At 30.1% G+C, this 18649-nt stretch overlaps 3 protein-coding genes across 3 annotated transcripts in view; 2 read left to right on the top strand and 1 right to left on the bottom strand.

Moving 5' to 3' along the window:
- LOC129910454 (uncharacterized protein C9orf85 homolog) overlaps positions 1 to 18649 on the top strand; it is a 189238-nt gene that overhangs the window by 17431 nt on the left and 153158 nt on the right. The window lies entirely within an intron of this gene.
- LOC129910445 (GPI inositol-deacylase) lies at positions 489 to 10504 on the top strand. Its single transcript, XM_055987834.1, has 17 exons — positions 489 to 793; positions 4646 to 4792; positions 4854 to 4929; positions 5005 to 5495; positions 5560 to 5748; positions 5825 to 5980; positions 6040 to 6131; positions 6540 to 6690; positions 6752 to 6890; positions 6962 to 7091; positions 7155 to 7277; positions 7337 to 7530; positions 7587 to 7773; positions 7861 to 8011; positions 8928 to 9508; positions 9569 to 9667; positions 9726 to 10504. Exons 1-17 carry the CDS (start codon positions 659 to 661, stop codon positions 9973 to 9975), a joined length of 3291 nt encoding a protein of 1096 aa, XP_055843809.1. The 5' UTR covers positions 489 to 658; the 3' UTR covers positions 9976 to 10504.
- LOC129910455 (ras-related protein Rab-21) lies at positions 11146 to 16029 on the bottom strand. Its single transcript, XM_055987857.1, has 6 exons — positions 15717 to 16029; positions 15453 to 15532; positions 15268 to 15355; positions 11644 to 11762; positions 11494 to 11584; positions 11146 to 11430 (listed from the first exon to the last, which is right to left on the bottom strand). Exons 1-6 carry the CDS (start codon positions 15852 to 15854, stop codon positions 11275 to 11277), a joined length of 672 nt encoding a protein of 223 aa, XP_055843832.1. The 5' UTR covers positions 15855 to 16029; the 3' UTR covers positions 11146 to 11274.

The following is an 18649-nucleotide window of genomic DNA, read 5'->3' as shown; positions in this document are numbered from 1 at the left end:
AAGCTCAATACAATCTGTATAAAAAGTAGTACCTGTGAGATCTCAATTTATAGAAGCTGTTGTGCTAGTTGGGACACGCAGCTGTAGCGAAACGAAATTTTTCATACAAAAACAGCTGAACGAAATTTAATTTATTTTTGTTTTAAGCTTAGCATATACTTGTGAAGCAAGTCTTGAATCCATACAAATTTGTATTTTTTGCTTACCTGTGAACCCCTACGAAATTTTGACATATTTACCACTTTTACACTCTTCCCAGGTTTACCCAGAGTTTGCACCTTTTCATGAATTCCTTACTGTTTCAAGACTACTTATTAAATTAAACAGTCAATTTTTTATTTTCAATTAAATTTTTGATTAGTTCATTATTATACTTCTCAGTCCTCACCCTCATCCCTGTTAAAATGAATGATTTCCGTTTCACTTCCTTTTATTCCACTAGCTTCAAATTCAAACAGCTGACTTCGATGCCGACAAAAAAAAACAACATACAAAAATTGTTTGGGTTTGGTTTGGTTTGTCTTCGGGTTTGTTTTGTTAAACAATTTATTGTTAATTCAATACCCAAGTGAATGGGTAGTAGTTTTCTATTTTAAAACTGTTCAATCAAATACTTTTTTTGATAATTCGATACCTGCGATAAATGATATTTTAGAAAATGTACAAGCATTTGGTGGTAGTAGTTGCGCTATCAAGCCTCTGCTGTTTCTTGTATGGAATCGTAAATTTGCTTTTATATGTGGAAAAAAATGAATGCCAGATGACTTATATGTATCAAATGCCGACATTTGTTGTAAGTATTTTATTTATTAATATATTATATAAAATATAACTTATTTAAGATATACACATTTTAATAAAATAAAGTAAAATAAGTTTAATAAAAAAACAAATGTAATATTTCACATGACCCAAATTATCAAGCATAATTAATTGTTGAAATAGCTTCACCGGCGCGATGAATGTAACAAAGTTAAAACACAGATGGTATTGTTTCCCATGGCCTTAAATTATTTTTAATTAAATAGTTTGTCCCTCTTTATCATTATTGTCCTTTTAACTATTCATTATTTTGTTGTAGTTTGGGTTTGTTGGGATTTTAATGGCTGTATCTACTAACAGACAATCCTGCATAAATAATTTAGATATTTGTAGATGTTTTTTTTTTGTTTTTTGTTTATATGTGACATCGAACACCAAAAATTTAAAAACTTCTTGAAATATGGTTATCAGTTGTTAATCAATGAACAATATATCAGTTTCTCTGGATGAATTCTCCTGGTTTTTAGCCGACTCTTTCTAAACAAGGATGAGAAGTACCTAATGGCACTTTCTTCTATCTAATTTGACTAGTAGGTATGTTTCTATGATAAACTCGAGGTGATTTTTATATAAGAAGTAGAGTTATTACTTTGTTAATCTTATAATAGAATTATCGATGATATCAATTTCTGATTAGTGATAACCAGGGAACGGATTTTTCTAACTTTGCCTTTCTTTTTGCATTACCGTAAGAAAATTATAGATTTTATATAAACTTGATTCATGTCTTAGTGGACTGACTAAAGCTCAAAAAATGGCAATATTAGGGAACCCGGCCGAACAGCTTAGATTTTGATGATCTTTTTTTTCAAACGTAGGTAATTAAAAATACTTTAAAGTCTATAGATTAAAAATTGCCGGTGTTGCTCTTTTGATTTTTTTAAATTTAATTGAAGATTTTTGTGAACAAAAAACATTTTTTTTTCAAAAATTTTGTTTAAATTTCATAAATTAATTGATGCCAAAAGATTGTCTAGAAAATTCAAGGAAAAAAAATATATAGGAGTGAGGGACAATCTTCCATCGTTCAAGCGATAAATGCAATTTTCTTATTAATTGACTTCAAACACAAAAAAAAAATATTTGAATACAACGGCAACACCTACAATATTTAAATACCTATACATTTTTCAAAAGTTAAAAGCTTACTAATATTTGTAAAATTAAAATTAAGTTGATTGAATGAAGGGCTTTTGAAAGAATGGTAATTGAACTCAGATTTTTGAAAAAAAAAAAATTATTGACAAAATTTGAAATTTTTTTTTCGTATTATAAAATGTATTTTTTTTGGCCACATTTATTATGATTTGAAATTATAAAAGGAAATGTCAAAATGTATTACGATTTATGAAAAAAATTATAAAGTTTAATTTTCGAAGAAATTTTTGTTAATAGAAGTTTTGAAAAAAATTTAACTTATTTTTTTTTTTTTAAGTTCAACATTTAAATACTAAGTTATTTTTTATATATTCAATACCCTTATTGTTGAAAGTTATAGCGTTTTCGTTTGGTCGTTCGGGACTGTCCGAAATTCTCCCGAACGATTCTGAAACTGATCGTTTGGCACTCAATGACAGTTGTAATTCTGAAAAGAAGAGAAAATCGATTCCGAATTTTGAGGCAGAATCAAAACCAGAATCACGCACACATGTTCACACTTAAGACGTCAAAGTAATGAAATGTCATTCTTTGTTGTTCATTTCTCAATTTTAAGATTTTTAACTATGCACAAACTTTAAACTATATTAAAATAATGTGAAGAAAACAAAACAAAAATAGATAACTTAATGATAATAAAAAAAATAAACAAAACAAAACATTCATCAGACGTTCGCATTTGATGTTTCACAAATACAAAGAAACCCAAACTTCAGAATCAAAAAAAAGTATCCAACTCTGATCGTTTGGCATTCCGGATCGGACAGTCCCGGACGCTTCTAAGAATTCCCAAACGAAAACGCTATTAGATAGCAAAAGTTTTAAGTTCTTATTTGCCAAAGTCATTGAGAAATTCTATTATTTCAATGCAAAAATTCAGTTTTTATCAAGAAAATCCGATGAAATTGAAGTAATTTTTATATTTTATTTCAAAACTGTACTATATATTACCTTTTCCTCTTCAGAATGATAATACTGATGGCCAAAAAATTTTTTCTAAATAAATTCATATTTTACTACTAAAGTGTTAAAAAAAAGCCATTCAAAATTTTTTAATAACGATGGAAGATTGTCCCTTACTCCCTTATATTATATATATTATATTACATAGAGAATCTTTTGCTATCATTTGTTTTATGAAATAAGCATAAAAAAATGGTTTTGTTAAAAAAAATTTTATTTTAATTTTAAAAAACCATACATCGGCAGTTTTTAATCTATAGACTTTTAAGTATTTTTAATTACCTACGCTTGAAAAAAAATCGTCAAAATCAGAGCTGTTCGGCCGGGTTCCCTTATAATTTGCTTTAGTTACTCTACTATCTGTCTAGTTTGAAATATATGTTTTTAACTAAGTAACGAGTAAAATCTGGTTACTTCCTTGCCTTTTTAACTCATTACTGCCTTTTTGGTAATTTTTTGCAAATTTTTTTGTTTTTTGTCCCTATTTTTCGGAAAAAAAAACTTGAAAATAAATATCTACAAACCAAACAGCACCTCTATAATCTTTGAACAAGATCTTGAAGGTTATAGTGGCTAGAGTTACATTACACGGCACTGTTTCACGGATGCCAATCCGATCATCAAACTCCTTTATTCCATTTATGTATGATGGTGCTTAGTCTAGTAATTTTTCATTTCATTCATTTCATAAAACTTTTTCCGTCACACTTTAGTATTAAACCTAGACCAAGCAAGTTCAGAGGTCAGTATATTGCGCACTGCGCTACCTCACACACACGATTTGATTCACCCAATTGTTGGCTTTTTAGCTTATTTACATTTCAATTAATAGACTTAGCCTTTGTACTAGCTATCCTGCAAGTCTGCTATTTCAGACAAAGCACCACATCGGATTGGCATTCGTGGAACAGTGCTTTACCCATAAACACTCTTTGATATTTTTGTCAGGAGGGTAAAAGTGGAGTTAGTTGTTTTTCACGCTAAGCCGACGATATATGAGTACATTTGTGCCCTTAATTATGAAAGTGGACTAAGTCACTCCTAAAAATGGCATCAAATCTAGCCTAAAAATAATTATTATTTAAGGGGTAAAGTTTATTTGAACGCGAAATTGCAGTAAATAAATTTCTTTATTGCTCCTTCAGTGATTTCATAAAAGAAATACAATTAAATCGTTATAAGAATATTATTATGTAAGTTTTTCTTTAAACAATGCAAAAAGTGACTTAGTCCACTTTCATAATCAAGGGCACATTTAAGAAACATAAATAATCCAGTTAGAATAGACGAAAAATTGTCAAAGAAAGGAAAAAAATTGTAACAGGCTGATTTTTGGTATACAGCTTGGTGTAAAGGTGGTTTACAATCTGTGAAAAATCCTGAAGTTTCCTTATCCGAAGTCTTTTATTCAGTTTCGTGCGTCGTAAGCAGGATCGTACCATATCGCTTATAAGCTACCTAAACACTACACAAAAATCATTCACCATATTAGGGGAATCTAAAAATGGCCGAAGATTCCTACGCTTTGTAGGGTATGATTTATATTTTTGTTTTTATCCGCGAGGTTAAGTTTCGGAGATCAGATCCCCCCGTTCGACAAGCAGACGGCGTGCATCACAAGCAGGCAACTTCTAGGAACTTGACATTCCACCCAGAACATGCTAAACCTTAAATATGTCTCATTCCTAAATAATATTTACAGAGAGTTCCTGTCGAAGATGAAAAAAGTTTTCCTAAATACAACTTATTCATTTATGCTGAAGGAAGCTTAATAGAGAATGCTAGGTCCTACAAATTTGACGGAGCTCCAGTTATATTTATTCCTGGAAATAGTGGATCACACAAACAGGTAAGAAAAAATATTTTGACTTCCAAAATTTATTTCAATTTTATAAACATTATTATCATAGGGGAGATCCTTGGCATCGGTTGCACTCCGAAAAGGACTTGAACATGACGGAAATCACCATTTGGACTTTTATCTCGGTAAATATAGAAATAATTAGAAACAAAGTGTTTTTTTGATATAACAAATGGTTTTGTTTTATTTTTTTTTTTTAGTTGACTATAATGAAGAATATTCTGCATTATTCGGAGGATACTTTGATAATCAAAAGGAATTCCTTAAAAAATGTATAACATCAGTTTTAAAATTATACAAACATTTGAAGAATCCTCCAAAGCAAGTGATCCTAATTGGTCACTCAATGGGTGGAAAAGTAGCTCAAGCAATGCTCTTAGACGATGAATTATCAGAAATGATAAATACAATCGTTTTCTTAGCAACGCCAATTGATCGACCGGTGGTGAATTTTGATGTACATATGGAAGCGGCCTATCGTAAAATCAATACTTATTTGGGTACAAATCGTAAAATTTTACCATTAAACAATGAAACAAACTACTGTAAAAATCCAAACTATAAACCAAAACCGGAAATAAATAAGAAAAAACTTGATGATAAACTTCTTATTTCGATTGGTGGAGGAGATAGAGATTTTTTGGTTCATACTGGATTAACATACTCAAAATACTGTGATATTAACGTTATGGTTTGTTTACTCAATTATTATTGTTAGACTTTTTTTATGATTTTATGACTTTATTTCGATTTAGACTTATGCAATACCAAATGTCTGGTTAAGCACTGATCATCTGGCTTCAGTTTGGTGCCGCCAAGTTGTACTTGTCATCAATCGGTTTCTTTTCAGTATAATTTCTCACTATGATGCATATGGAAAGCATGGGCTTTCGTTTTTAGAAGATAAAGTAGATCGATTATACAAGGCTCAAAACTATTTTTTGGTAGATATATCTATTGAAAGACAATTGTAGAATTTGAAATAATTTGTTTTTTTTTTTTTTTTTTTTTTTTTTTAAGAGATATCCACCAACTTACCAAGAAAGTAATGGTAAGTTAAAATTAGATCAGAATGACGAATGGTATGAGGATAATCGTAGAGTTTTTACAAAAGAATTCAAAAATGGAACTAAAAACTTATATCTTCAAATGATTCCATTATACCATCCATCCAAGGTACTTCACATTAGAAAAAAAATATAAGTCACTTATTTATCTCAGTTAATTTTAAATAGATATTATATGCTGATATTACAAATTTGGATTCAGATGACTGGGTTTTAGGATGTGATACCAAACCATATCATAATCATCGAACGAAGTCTTGGTAAGTTTTTTTTTTTTTTTAATAAACACAAAATATTTTATGTTTCTTTTGCTTGCTTTTCTTTAACTTTATTTAAATATACTCTTTAAGTCCTTAAGTTAGTCTGCTTCATAAAATAAATGGCTATTATTTTTTTTAACTTATTGAGGAAAAATAACTATAAGATTATAATGAGAGAGAAAGATAAGCTTTCGAAATTGTAAATCTAACCTCTTTAATACGAAATATATTCACTCTTATATCGATTTACAACTATCAATAAAATTGAGAAAAGTTAAACTTCAAAGTCGTATTATTAATTAGCAAGAGTTTTGAAAACAGATAATGGTGCCAACCATAATTCCATTAAAAAATAAACAAATTCAATACCATTGTATAATTTTATAAAGTTAATATTTGTTTATCTAGCCCTGAGGGACAATCAATTTCTCATCGTGTGCGGAAGATCCCATATACATTAGAAAAACGTAAATACGTGTCGATTCAATTACCCAGACTAAAAGCAGCTTATCCTAAATGGAATTATGTTATTCTTCGGATTGCACCAACAAAAAATCATGTAACTACCAACATTATTCAACATTTTATCAAATTAACTATCAGCTTGTGTTTCTAAATAGATAAAACTTAATGTAGACATTCATGATCCTGAAGAAAGAACTTTGCGTGTAAAAGCCCCAAAGTGGTATTCATATACCAAAAATAAATTGATTACAGATTCAACACTTGGAGCTTCGATTTACACAATACTAATATCAGGTAAGTTATTTATCTAAAACATGCATTTTTTTTTATTGATTTTGAATTACATATTTTGCTTTATATTTAAGATATTGACGAGTCACATCAAGCAATTAAATTTGATATAAAACCTTATGTCTGTTCAAAACCAACACATAAAGCAATCATTAAAACATGCGTTCCGTGGGCAGAAGGATATGAGCGTTATCATGTCATTTCGTAATATTTATTTTTTTTTTTTTAATTTTTAAGGAAGTTTTTTAAAATTGTTTTTCTTTGCAGTTATTTAGAGAATAATTCAATTTTAGTGACTGTGCCATTCTCAAAACCAAGTGGCTACAACACCACTGATAATCCTATCGAGATGACTTTACACCTGGATTCTAGTTGCCGTTATAAAATATCGTAAATTTAAATTACGCATTTTTTAAACTATTTTTTATAAGTCTTCTTTTCTATAATAGATATCAAAATTCATTCGAAGGAACATTATCTCGCATTGTATTGCAATATGCACATTGGCTTCCTGCCCATCTGACTGCAGTGATATTGTTATCATTCAAATATCAACTTTCGTTGACTCCAAATCGGGCGCCATTTAAATGTGGAAAAGTGCATTCTGCTATTGTTCATTCTGGATCATTCTTTATCATCACAAGTAAATAGAATACAGAATTTTATAAAATAACAGATAATATGATGATTTAATTTCAGTTACAAAGATAATATCTAAAATCTTACAATCGGTAAAGTTTCTACCTGATCCGGATAACTTTCAACATTCTTTGCTTATATCAGTTATTATACATGGATCTTCGTCTGCACTTTTGCTACTGACTGCTGCTGGCTTATGGGCCGTTATAACGTTTTGTGGAAGCATGATACATGGAATTTTCTTAAGGTGGGTTGGGTATAGATAGCTGGGTAGACTTACAAAAAATAAGATTTAAAGTTTGATTTGAGAGTTAAAACTATGGTTTATTTTCAGATTAACTAAATTATCTACGCCAGTGTTTTCCATAGCTTTACCAATTGTAGATAGATTCCCAATATTGGCAGGTGTTGCTCTTATAAGTATTGCGTTTGGTTCATGCGGTGGAGTAGCTCTGATCCTTGGTTGTTTGGTGTACTTGATGTTGGTAAGTTTAATTTATTTTTAAAAAAATGTTAAAAAGATGGATTTCTTATAAATCTAGTTCCAGCCCTATAATTCTAGAGTAAAAGTTTTTATGATTGCTTGATCATTTTTTTCTAAAAAAAATTCCGAAATGGAAATATCAATATAAAAAAACTGTTACATTTGTACTGTTTTATTGATAACTATAAAGGTCGAAAGGCTAATAGTCTTATCTAGACTTTGTTAACAATTCTGACTTCGTTGTTTTCCGTAAATGAAAATCGAATAGAACAATATTCTAAAAAAATTGACTAAATTTGGAACAAAAAAAAATTAAATCAACGGTTACACCTATAATAACGTTATGTACCTTTTGTAAAGCCATAACCATCGTCTTTATTTGGTTTTCAAATAAAAGTGTTTTATGACACAATTTTTGGAAAATTAATAATTTTCAAAATCAAAATTGTGAAAAAAAAAAATTTTTTTTTTAAATTGAACTAATTTTTCAAAATTGTATGTGATTAAGTACTAATTTATTTTCCAAAATTCAATGCTCTTATTGGTTTTTAAACAAAAACAGAAAACCGTATGCAAAAATGTTTTGTCGTTTTTGAGAAATTAATAAGAAACCAAAACTACTTTTTTCTTAGAACCTCTTTATTTTTTGTTTTAACGTGGCTGGGCTTGTGAGTAAATTAATTTATGAAACATTAAGCTTTGATCTATTATTTTTTAAATATTCAGCCTTGAATGGGGTTACAGTAAAGTGACACAGTAATTGATTAACCTTGAATTGATCAATTTCTTTCATAGATAAAGTCTAAAAACTGACCTGTGAATTTATCTTATGCATTCAATTCCTCAATTCTATATAACTGAACGGTTGAAGAAGTTTATGAAGATTTGACTGTAAATAATTTATTTCCTTTTTATAGATAGCAAAGCAATATGAAGATTACCTGGAAAAATTTGTGTACGACACTTTTGTCACAATTACTAAAAAATTATTTGGTAAGAACGTACCAACAACAGACAACGAATCAACTGTAAATAATGATGAACAAGATCAAGACAACGAATCAACGGTAAATAAAGAAGAACAAGACCAAAACAACGAATCAATTGAAAATAAAAATGAACAAAATCAGTTTAACTCAAATGAAAGTGACAATATCGAAAAACCTTTAATGATAACTGAAAAAGGAGATATCAAGAAATCAGAAGTTCAAACTGAAGAATCAGATGAAGCAGAAGACAGTGACGATACAGAAATTGAAGATATTAAAGAACGCAACGCTCAAGACGAAGAACTTGAACAACTCCTTAATGAGGCTATAGAAAAGCAAAAAATTCTTCTCAAAGAGAAGCAAGATAAACGTAAACTAGAACAAATGGAATATGATTCGATTCATGAAGGTCTTATCAGTGTTAATTTTCATATGACACTATTTTTATTAATGCTCGTGCTGGTAATTTTGTTTATTCCAACAACAATATCATGGGCAAAAGACTTTAGGTGAATATTAGTTTAAAACATTTATAACAGATATAATTAAAAATAATGTTTTTCTTTAAGATATTCGAAAACGCTTTCACCAGATCCCTCACTTTTCCCAGCAACTATTGTACTAGCTTGTGTCTTTAGTCTCTGGCAAATATCAGCTCCAAGGAATTTGTAAGTTAAAATAATATACAATGATTTATTTAAAACTTAATACAAAATTTTGTTTTAGATATGCCTATAATTTCGTTGCAAGCATTTTATATGTTTGTGCTGCCATTTGTGTAGTATACTGCCAAGACTCTGTTTACCGACTTAGTGCTGTTATACCAACAGTTTTTGTTCTGGTAACATTACATCAAATTTTTTCATCAACGAAAACTGAAGGTAGTGAATTCGATCCAGAAGAACAGGAGGTTAAGAATAGAATAGAGAAAATGAAAGCTGTATTAGATGATGCAAATTCGAAAAAGGATAAATGAGTGACTTAATTTTTGTTCATTTAATTCGTGATTGTAAAACTCTAGTCTAAGAAATTAATGTATTTTTTTTTTTTGACCATTTATATACACTACGCGTCATTTCAATAGAAACACATATTTTGCATTTATGATCAGAGCGATTGGCTTTTTGGCCCAATAACTTAGCAAATTTTTTGTTTTGTATTGCAAAGGAGAACAAATCTAAAACACATACCATATAGCTACAGATTGCTTTTTTTGCATCCTTTTACAAAAAACACTGTTTTATATTTCTAAATTAAGGTAAGGTAATGAAGAAAAGTTATGAAAAAAATTAATTTTAGTTTAGAAATGCTGCAATTTGTAAATTCAAACCAAAAATGTTTTGAGACATACAATGTGTTTTACAATGTGTATGGTTTTTTTTATGTGTTTCTCTTTAAAATCCAAAACCTAAAATCTTCTTAGTTATCTGACTAAATCGCCAATAGCTCTTATTTAAAGCAAAATCCCTGTACGTATATTTTAGTGAAGTAAATATTTTGTGTATGTTTTATTCTTTTCTATTTGCTATTTTATGTAAATAAAAAGCGAAAAAATATTCAAAATCGTTTTTTAATAGATTTTAACCCAAGGACCGAATCGGCTAGGTCATAAATGATAGTTGACACCGTTGACAGTCAAATTGCATTTTTAAGTATACAAAATGACTGCTTGTATTTCAATATTTGAATGCACATTAATCATTGAAATGCATCAACAACAGACGCTGGTGACGTGATGACACATTTAGAAATCGTAGCTATGGAATTTGTATATCTCACCTGCGTGTCCATGTACAATATAGAAAATGGCCAAGTACACCGCTTTTTCATTTTGTTTAACCAATTTTAAATCTTTTGAAGTCGATCGGCTCCAATCGGAATGGTCTAAGTAGATAAAACAAACCCTTGACCAAATTTCATTTCCAACCTCCATATCTACTGTGACGTAAATATGGAAAAGGTACAGGAAAAACTCATGAGATGGCTAAGTCACGTGGAGTATATGAACATCCCGACAAACAAGGAACTGCACTTTGAAGCATAACACAACAAACTTTATGTGATCATTTGGAGGCATCTAGCTACGGGATACATGAATATAAGGCGGCTGAATTCAAATAAAAATTGACCGATATTTTTTCTCTTTTAATATTTTATTTTTAAGTTAAAATAACGCAATAGAACAGAGAATGAAGAAATGAAAGAAAATACATATTAACAATATATAACAGTTTTTTTTTTTTAAATAAAAAAATGCTGATTATCACATTTTATCTTAACCAGTACTGCAGCACCGTGAACCAGATGTTGAATTGGGATCGGTACTATTATCATCAGAATCATCTACAATAAGTCTATTAGAACTTCTAACTGAATTATTCCGTTTCAATGTTGAAGCTTTGGCTTCCTTTAAATCACAATGTTGAATCATCTATCGAAAGGAAAATTGGATTGGTCAATGGATTAAAATACAAAACAAAATCAAAATTTATACCAATGTAGTAAGCTCTTGAAACAATTCCTCAATTCCTTCGTTCAATTTGGCTGATGTTTCAAAGAATGTAGCTCCCACAGCTTGGGCATAGCTAAAATATATTAAAGTTATTTTATTAATAATCGTATATTTTTTTTTCAATCATCTTACCTTTGAGCTTCTTCGATGTTGACTGTTCTGTCCTTATCGAGGTCAGTTTTATTTCCAACAATTGTAATAACGATATCTGAACCTAGCATTTTCTTGAGTTCCTTCACCCAGTTTTTAACCTATTTAAAACAAAAACAAAAATAGCATTAAAAAACATGGAGGAAGAAATATGAAGCTAAAGTTGTAAAAAGACAATGATTCAAAGCTTGGTCAAATTTCCCGTGCTCAAGTGGAATACCTACCGAAACCGCAAAAGAAAAATAAGCAAAGAAACACCTCAAGCTAAAAATACGGATGGCCTTTACCGATAGCTGAAAAAAATTTCTTTCCCAACTGCGGGCGCTTTTAAGAGCTACGACAGAACACGACTGGGAACATGAGAACTACCAACGAAATAGCGAATGAACGAACCAATGAAGTTTTATGTATGTATTTCTAAAGCAAATATTTTAACGAAAACTGTATTGAACATAAGAAATCTTACTAATGTTTTATTAAAACAAAAACCAATAACATTTTAAATTCTAAAATAAGCAAAATATGAGAAAACAAATTGTTCGTATGACCAAATTTTAATTCGTAACTACCAATTTTTTTTTATACTATTACTAATTTCAGAAATGAAATTTGAAAAACCCAGTTTGTGATAAAAAGTTTACTTTAAATATACATAAAATTTCATTTGTTCGTTCATTCGCACAGTGCTTAAGCTGACATCACACAAGCGAGTCTTGGCCGACTACTAATGCTTTCTGAAGACCGGTTTGGGTTTGTCGCGGTTAAGTCACAGATACAATCCATATCGTATTGGGTGATTTTGAAAAATCTTTCGACTGACAAACACGAGATTTGATAGGGTGGACCTAATCCAACGAGGAGATTTAAAAACCTAATTGCGGATAATTACACCGGCCCACAAAAACATAAAATTTGTCAGTACTTTCAACCGGACCTACCTATCTTTATGTATTTTGATGCGCTTAATCCGAAACTGAGTTCAGTTTTTCCTCACATCCTCGAAATTTTAAGTAAATTGCAAAGAAACGCCGATTTTTAAAGCATTTTTTATGATTTTTTTTGCAATTTAATCAAAACTTTGAACGTGTAGGGCAAAACTGACCTTGAAAACTTTTAGAATAATTTTTCCCATACTTTACTCAAAAACTCATCATATTTTTTTAAATTTTGAAACTGAACAAAACGCCAAATTTTTGTATGGACTATATTAAATCAATAATTTAACAAGTCCAGTTAAACATAGTGCTTATTATTCTACTTTTCTGAATTATTTCAGTACTATATATAGCATTTTTGTATTATAAAACCAATCTACTTCTTTTTAAAAAGATTAACCGGGATGGTCGGGACCGAGCTCATTACGGGTAATCGAAAATCCCAAATAATAGAACAATAATTAATATTTATCTAAGTTTTTATTAAAAAATGTAAAAAAAAAAAAAAAAACAACGAAAACAAACATAAGGTACTCGAAAAAAAGCAAAAAAAAACAGCACATATACCGAACTTCCTTTTCCGTGTGCTGAATTAAAGTGAAGGAATTTGTTCGGTCCTATTTTATGTTACGGATAGTAGAGTTTATTACGGATAACAGAGTTTAAATAATAACATTGTCTCCATTGTTGAGAAAGAATGTCAAATATTTTCATCACGGAATCCCCGAAATTCGAGTTTCAATGTATAATCATTTAATTTCTTATACGTTCATTTTCACTTTTTGCCTATTTATTGATAGCTTGCGTCGAATTACCCCTATTTAAAAGTAATTTTTGAAATATGCTTTTTACTTGCTATATAGGAACTATATTCTATATTAAAGTTGAGATAGCAATTTTCCATGTCATTACAATGATAGATAATGCAAAAAAAAGTGGGCCCCGGAAGTCCGTCTGTCTGTCTCTATACGAAGCTACAGCCTAAACGGATGGACCGATTAATTTCAAACCTGGTATGTGTCGTGATTTGGCGACTTTCCAGAGGATTTTTTGGAATTTTTTTTTTTTTTTTTTTTTTGGGTTGGGGTCAAAATTCTGCCTGGGTCAAAATTCTTTTTTCAAAATTCTGCTTTCAAAATTCTGCTTTACAAAATTCTGCTTTCACAATTCTGCTATTCAAAATTCTGTTTTTCAAAATTCTGCTTTTCAAAATTCTGCTTTTTATAATTCTGTTTTACAAAATTCTGCAAAAAATTAAAAATGGTTTGGAAAATGTTAAAAAACGCGCGCTTTTAAACATTTTCCAAACCATTAATCACATTGTTTGTTTCATAAACTAATAAATGAAAAAATATTAAGAAAAGATTTTAAATGTTAAATAATTTCGAAAAATAATTAGAATCTTATTAATTTATCGAAAAATTGATTAAGAAAGGAATATTTTGTTGATATGTATATTTCTTTTAAGTTTCTAATAGTTTTCAACGGTTTATAGATGTGAACTATAAGAACGTCAGTCGATGCATTATAACAAATGTTTGGGACAGTTACACAATAAACAGTAAGGAAAGTATTTAAGTTGCTATGGAAAAAAAAAAACAGAATTAGCAGAATTTTTTTGTTCAAAAAATATGCTGGCACAATTTTAAAAAGCAGAATTTTGAAAAACAGAATTTTGAAGCCAGAATTTTGACCCGATCCCTTTTTTTTTGACTAAAAATAACAGTACCTACTTGTCATATACCGATTTTATTAAAGTGGAAATTTCTCGAAAACGGCTTTAACGATTTTGTTAAAAAAGTTATAAGAAAAGGTCTATCTTCTAATGAAAATTTTTTTTTTTGAAAATCATTATTCACGATACCTGCCATAGAACTGTTTTTTTTTAATCCGCTTTTCTCCGAAACTACTAATTCAACGATTTTTTTTTTGCAAAAAAAGCATTTATACAATTTTAATATAAGCCAAAAATAAAATTTTGAAAAAATTAATTTTTGGATTTTTAAAAAATTAAAAATTTTTTTTTTTAATAATCCAATTTTCGAAAACCGGACATTGAATTTTTTTGAAATTTTGGTTTTCGGTAATTTCTTCAAGATGGCATCCAAATTTTATTTAATTTTTTTTTTTTCAAAAAGTGATTTATACAAAAATAGGTTTTTAAAAAACGGCTCGAACGGTTTTGAAAAAAAAAAATTTAAATGCTTCTTAATAAAAGAAATAAAATTGCATACTTATAATTAATTCAAATTGCATACTTGTTTTGGAGGGCAATTTATGTTGTTTTATTTCTTTGAAAAACGATGTTTATGTGTTTTTTTTTTATATTTGCTTTTGTTTGTTTTTATATACATACATACCGTCAATAAATAAATTTACTAAATTTCTAAAAAGTCCTTAGTTCTAAAACCTTGAACCTTAAGAGCCAGTTCGTGCGACCCAGTCGTGCATTTTATTTTTTTTGGTCCGATTGAATGAATTTGAATTTTAACAATTTTGTTCTCAATAATTTATTATTTTCCCGACGTTTCGACTTAGTTTTAAGTCTTCTTAGGGGCACTTTTTAAGGAACAGAGAAACAAATAGCCCACTTAATACCCTTTCTTGTTTTGTTTTTTTTTGCAAAATAGCGGTTTTCAGTGTAGAACACTATATAAATTTTAAGCTTTACCTTTTGGAAAGAGTCTTGGTCCGTAATATCGTACACCAATATCGCTCCATTTGAAGCTCGGTAATATATAGGACCCAGTGCATGGAATCTACATTATAACAACAACAAAAAAAAAAACATGTTTATTGAGAAGATTTATTAGCCATCAATACAAAAGTGATTTATAGTTTTAAAATTATTCTTACCTTTCTTGTCCAGCAGTGTCCCATATATTTAATTGAACTCGTTTATCGCCAAGAGTTATTTTCTTTGTTAAAAATGAAGCCTACAAAAAAATGTAATCAAATATGAAAGAAATTGCAACAATAACAAAGCGGTTTATTTTTATAAGGGACATGAAGCCAAAAAAAAAATTGCTTAGCTCATCACTATCATATAGATAAGCAAAGCAAGGTTATTATTTTTGTTTGAAACAAACTTAAGGGAGAGCAAATGAAAATTTAAATTACCTGTAATGTACTGATGTGTTTATTATTAAATTTATCTTCGACATATCGAAGGACAATAGAAGTTTTACCTACGCATCCTTCGCCAAGTAAAACAATTTTTAGATTATAAGAGCTGCTTGCGTTAGCGTTTGTACTCATATTCTATCACTTTTTTTTTGTTTTCCCTTATTTAATGTTAATAATAATATTATTTAATAATTAATACTATTAACTGATATCACTTCATATCGCAGCACACAATAAATAATTTATGGAAAAGTTTTGTTTTTTTCGTTTCAAAATAAAAATGCACAAAATTAAAAACAATTTTTTTTTTTTTGATAATTTTCTTGTTGACAAGTTGACATTTGCACTTGTCAATTAATGGCAGCATTCAGTCAAATTAAATATAGCCGTGTTCATTGCAATGTATTTTTTTTATATGCTGCGTTGGTTTTAAGGGTATGCTAACATCATATTTTTGTTTCTTTTAAGGCTTGGCCACACCGGAGGGTATGCGGTAGTGGTACGGGTAGAGGTAACGGTACTTGTATGAAAAAAATTCCAAACTGACATATCAACGTTCAGATGTGGAATTTTTTTAATACAAATATCGTTACCGCTACCCGTACCTCTACCGCATACCCTCCGGTGTGGCCAAGCGTTTATGGCTAAAGCCTGGTACGCTGCTCGCGCTAAATTTTAGCCGTGATAAAATTCCCATACAAGTTATCGATAATTTGTATGGGATCCATTTTAGCTCACCTAAAATTTTTCGATAATTTGTATGGGAGCTAAAATTTAGCGCGAGCAGCGTACCAGGCTTAAAACAGATGTGCGGCACATCTGCACGCATCGCTGCATGCAGCGCTGCACCCAAAATACATGTGCATTACTTTTTAAATTATTAAGCCTGGTACGCTGCTCGCGCTAAATTTTAGCTGAGATAAAATTCCCATACAAGTTATCGATAACTTGTATGGGATCCATTTTATCTCGGCTAAAAAATTTCGATAATTTGTATGGGAGCTAAAATTTAGCGCGAGCAGCGTACCAGGCTTTAACGCCGATTTCTGTCAAAAAAATTGATAACCTTGATATTTTTTATAATTTTTTTTTTGTGAGAATAAGATAAAAATGCATTATAAGCGGTTAAAATGGATGAAATAATTGTATTTATAAAACAAAAAAACAAGATGGTTAAGTTTATTTATGAATTCAATTAGTTCTTCCATTTTAAGAAAATCAAAACGAACGTTATTTAAATTTTTGAATGATAGATTAGGTGTGTTTTTTATTACCACCGGTCTTAACTAGACAAAAAAAATGCAGTCGGGGCTAAGCAATTTACATGTAAAATGCAACAACACTTGTTGTTGTTTAGCCCGGAGAATTCTCTGCGCTTAACTTTTTCAACAGATTTAAATCTGTGCTACCAAATTAACTTGTTCGTTAATTGTTTAGAATTTGTTTAAAAACATCAAAACTGATGTTTGGAATGACAATTTATTATTTTAAATAATTATTTAATAGTAAATTAAACTTTTTTTTCAAAAACACACAAGAAAACCCAAAAGCGAAAAATATGGCAACTTTATATTTTTTTGTGTCAGCTGATTTCGGAACATTTAGTATGCAGTGCTGCCAATTTTTCTCGCTAAGCCCCGAGGCGTTTTTTTTAACCAGTTAAGCCCGGTGGTAATAAAAAACACATCTATTGTGTCAACTTCCAATATCAGTAATGCCAAATAGCAAGTATTTGTTATTTTTGTTGAAACTTGGCATGGAATTTAGAAATAGAGACATGATGCAGCTCTGTGCTGCAGCATGATGCATGCATCATGATTTTTCTCCCATAAGAGCCCATAAGAGCTGCAGGGAAAAAACTGCACGTCTGTTTTGACCATTACTCTACTATGGTCCGGAAAACGAATTATAGCCATAAGCCTAGTACGTAGCTCGAGATAAATTTTAGCTCCCATACAAATTATCGAAAAAATTTAGCCGAGCTAAAATCCATCCTACACAAATTATCGATAACTTTGTATGGGAATGTTATCTCGGCTAAAATTTAGCTTAACTGCGCTTGCGGTATAAAGTCACTAATGAGTGCACCCTTTTTACAGCTTCAGAACTTCGTATGTACGACTTTTCACGATTCCATTTCTTGTTTCTTCCATGTTTTGGGGCGACTAGTGCGAATGAAAAAAAATTTTTGGTGGCAGCGATTTTTACTAAAGCCTGGTACGCTGCTCGCGCTAAATTTTAGCTCCCATACAAATTATCGATACATTTTAGCTGAGCTAAAATGGATCCCATACAAGTTATCGATAACTTGTATGGGAATTTTATCTCAGCTTAATTTTAGCGCGAGCAGCGTACCAGGCTTAAAGCCTGGTACGCTGCTCGCGCTAAATTTTAGCTCCCATAGAAATTATCGAAAATTTGATCTGAGCTAAAATAGATCCCATACAAATTATCGATAACTTGTATGGGAATTTTATCTCGGCTAAAATTTAGCGCGAACAGCGTACCAGGCTAAAAGCCTGGCACGCAAATCAAGCTAAATTTTAGCGGAGCTAAAACTCCCATACAAGTTATCCATAATTTGTATGGGAGCTAAAATTTATATTGAACTGCCTACCAGGCTTACAGCCTAACTCCACTTTCGATACCAGGATCTCCTAGGTAGCGTAGGAAAATTCGCATTTTCTGATTGTCTTTCTTTCTGAACTTTTTAAAAGATTCGTTCAGATCAGAAATCCACATTTTTCTTGCCAAATCAATCAGTTTTACTGGAAGAAAAAAGGGTGAAGTAATTCCCACGTTTGTCTTGAATGGACGGAAACACTATTATTATTGTAAAGTCAGATCATCATCAAGGGAATTCAGCTTTTAATTGAAGCCTAGTGCACAGCTGAAGTGAAACGAATAGTTTTGAAGTCTCCAAAGTC

Source organism: Episyrphus balteatus, chromosome 2, assembly GCF_945859705.1.
Source record: "Episyrphus balteatus chromosome 2, idEpiBalt1.1, whole genome shotgun sequence".
NCBI lineage: Eukaryota > Metazoa > Arthropoda > Insecta > Diptera > Syrphidae > Episyrphus > Episyrphus balteatus.
Note: the sequence above shows the minus strand (reverse complement) of the source record. Positions and strands in the feature narration are given on the sequence as shown.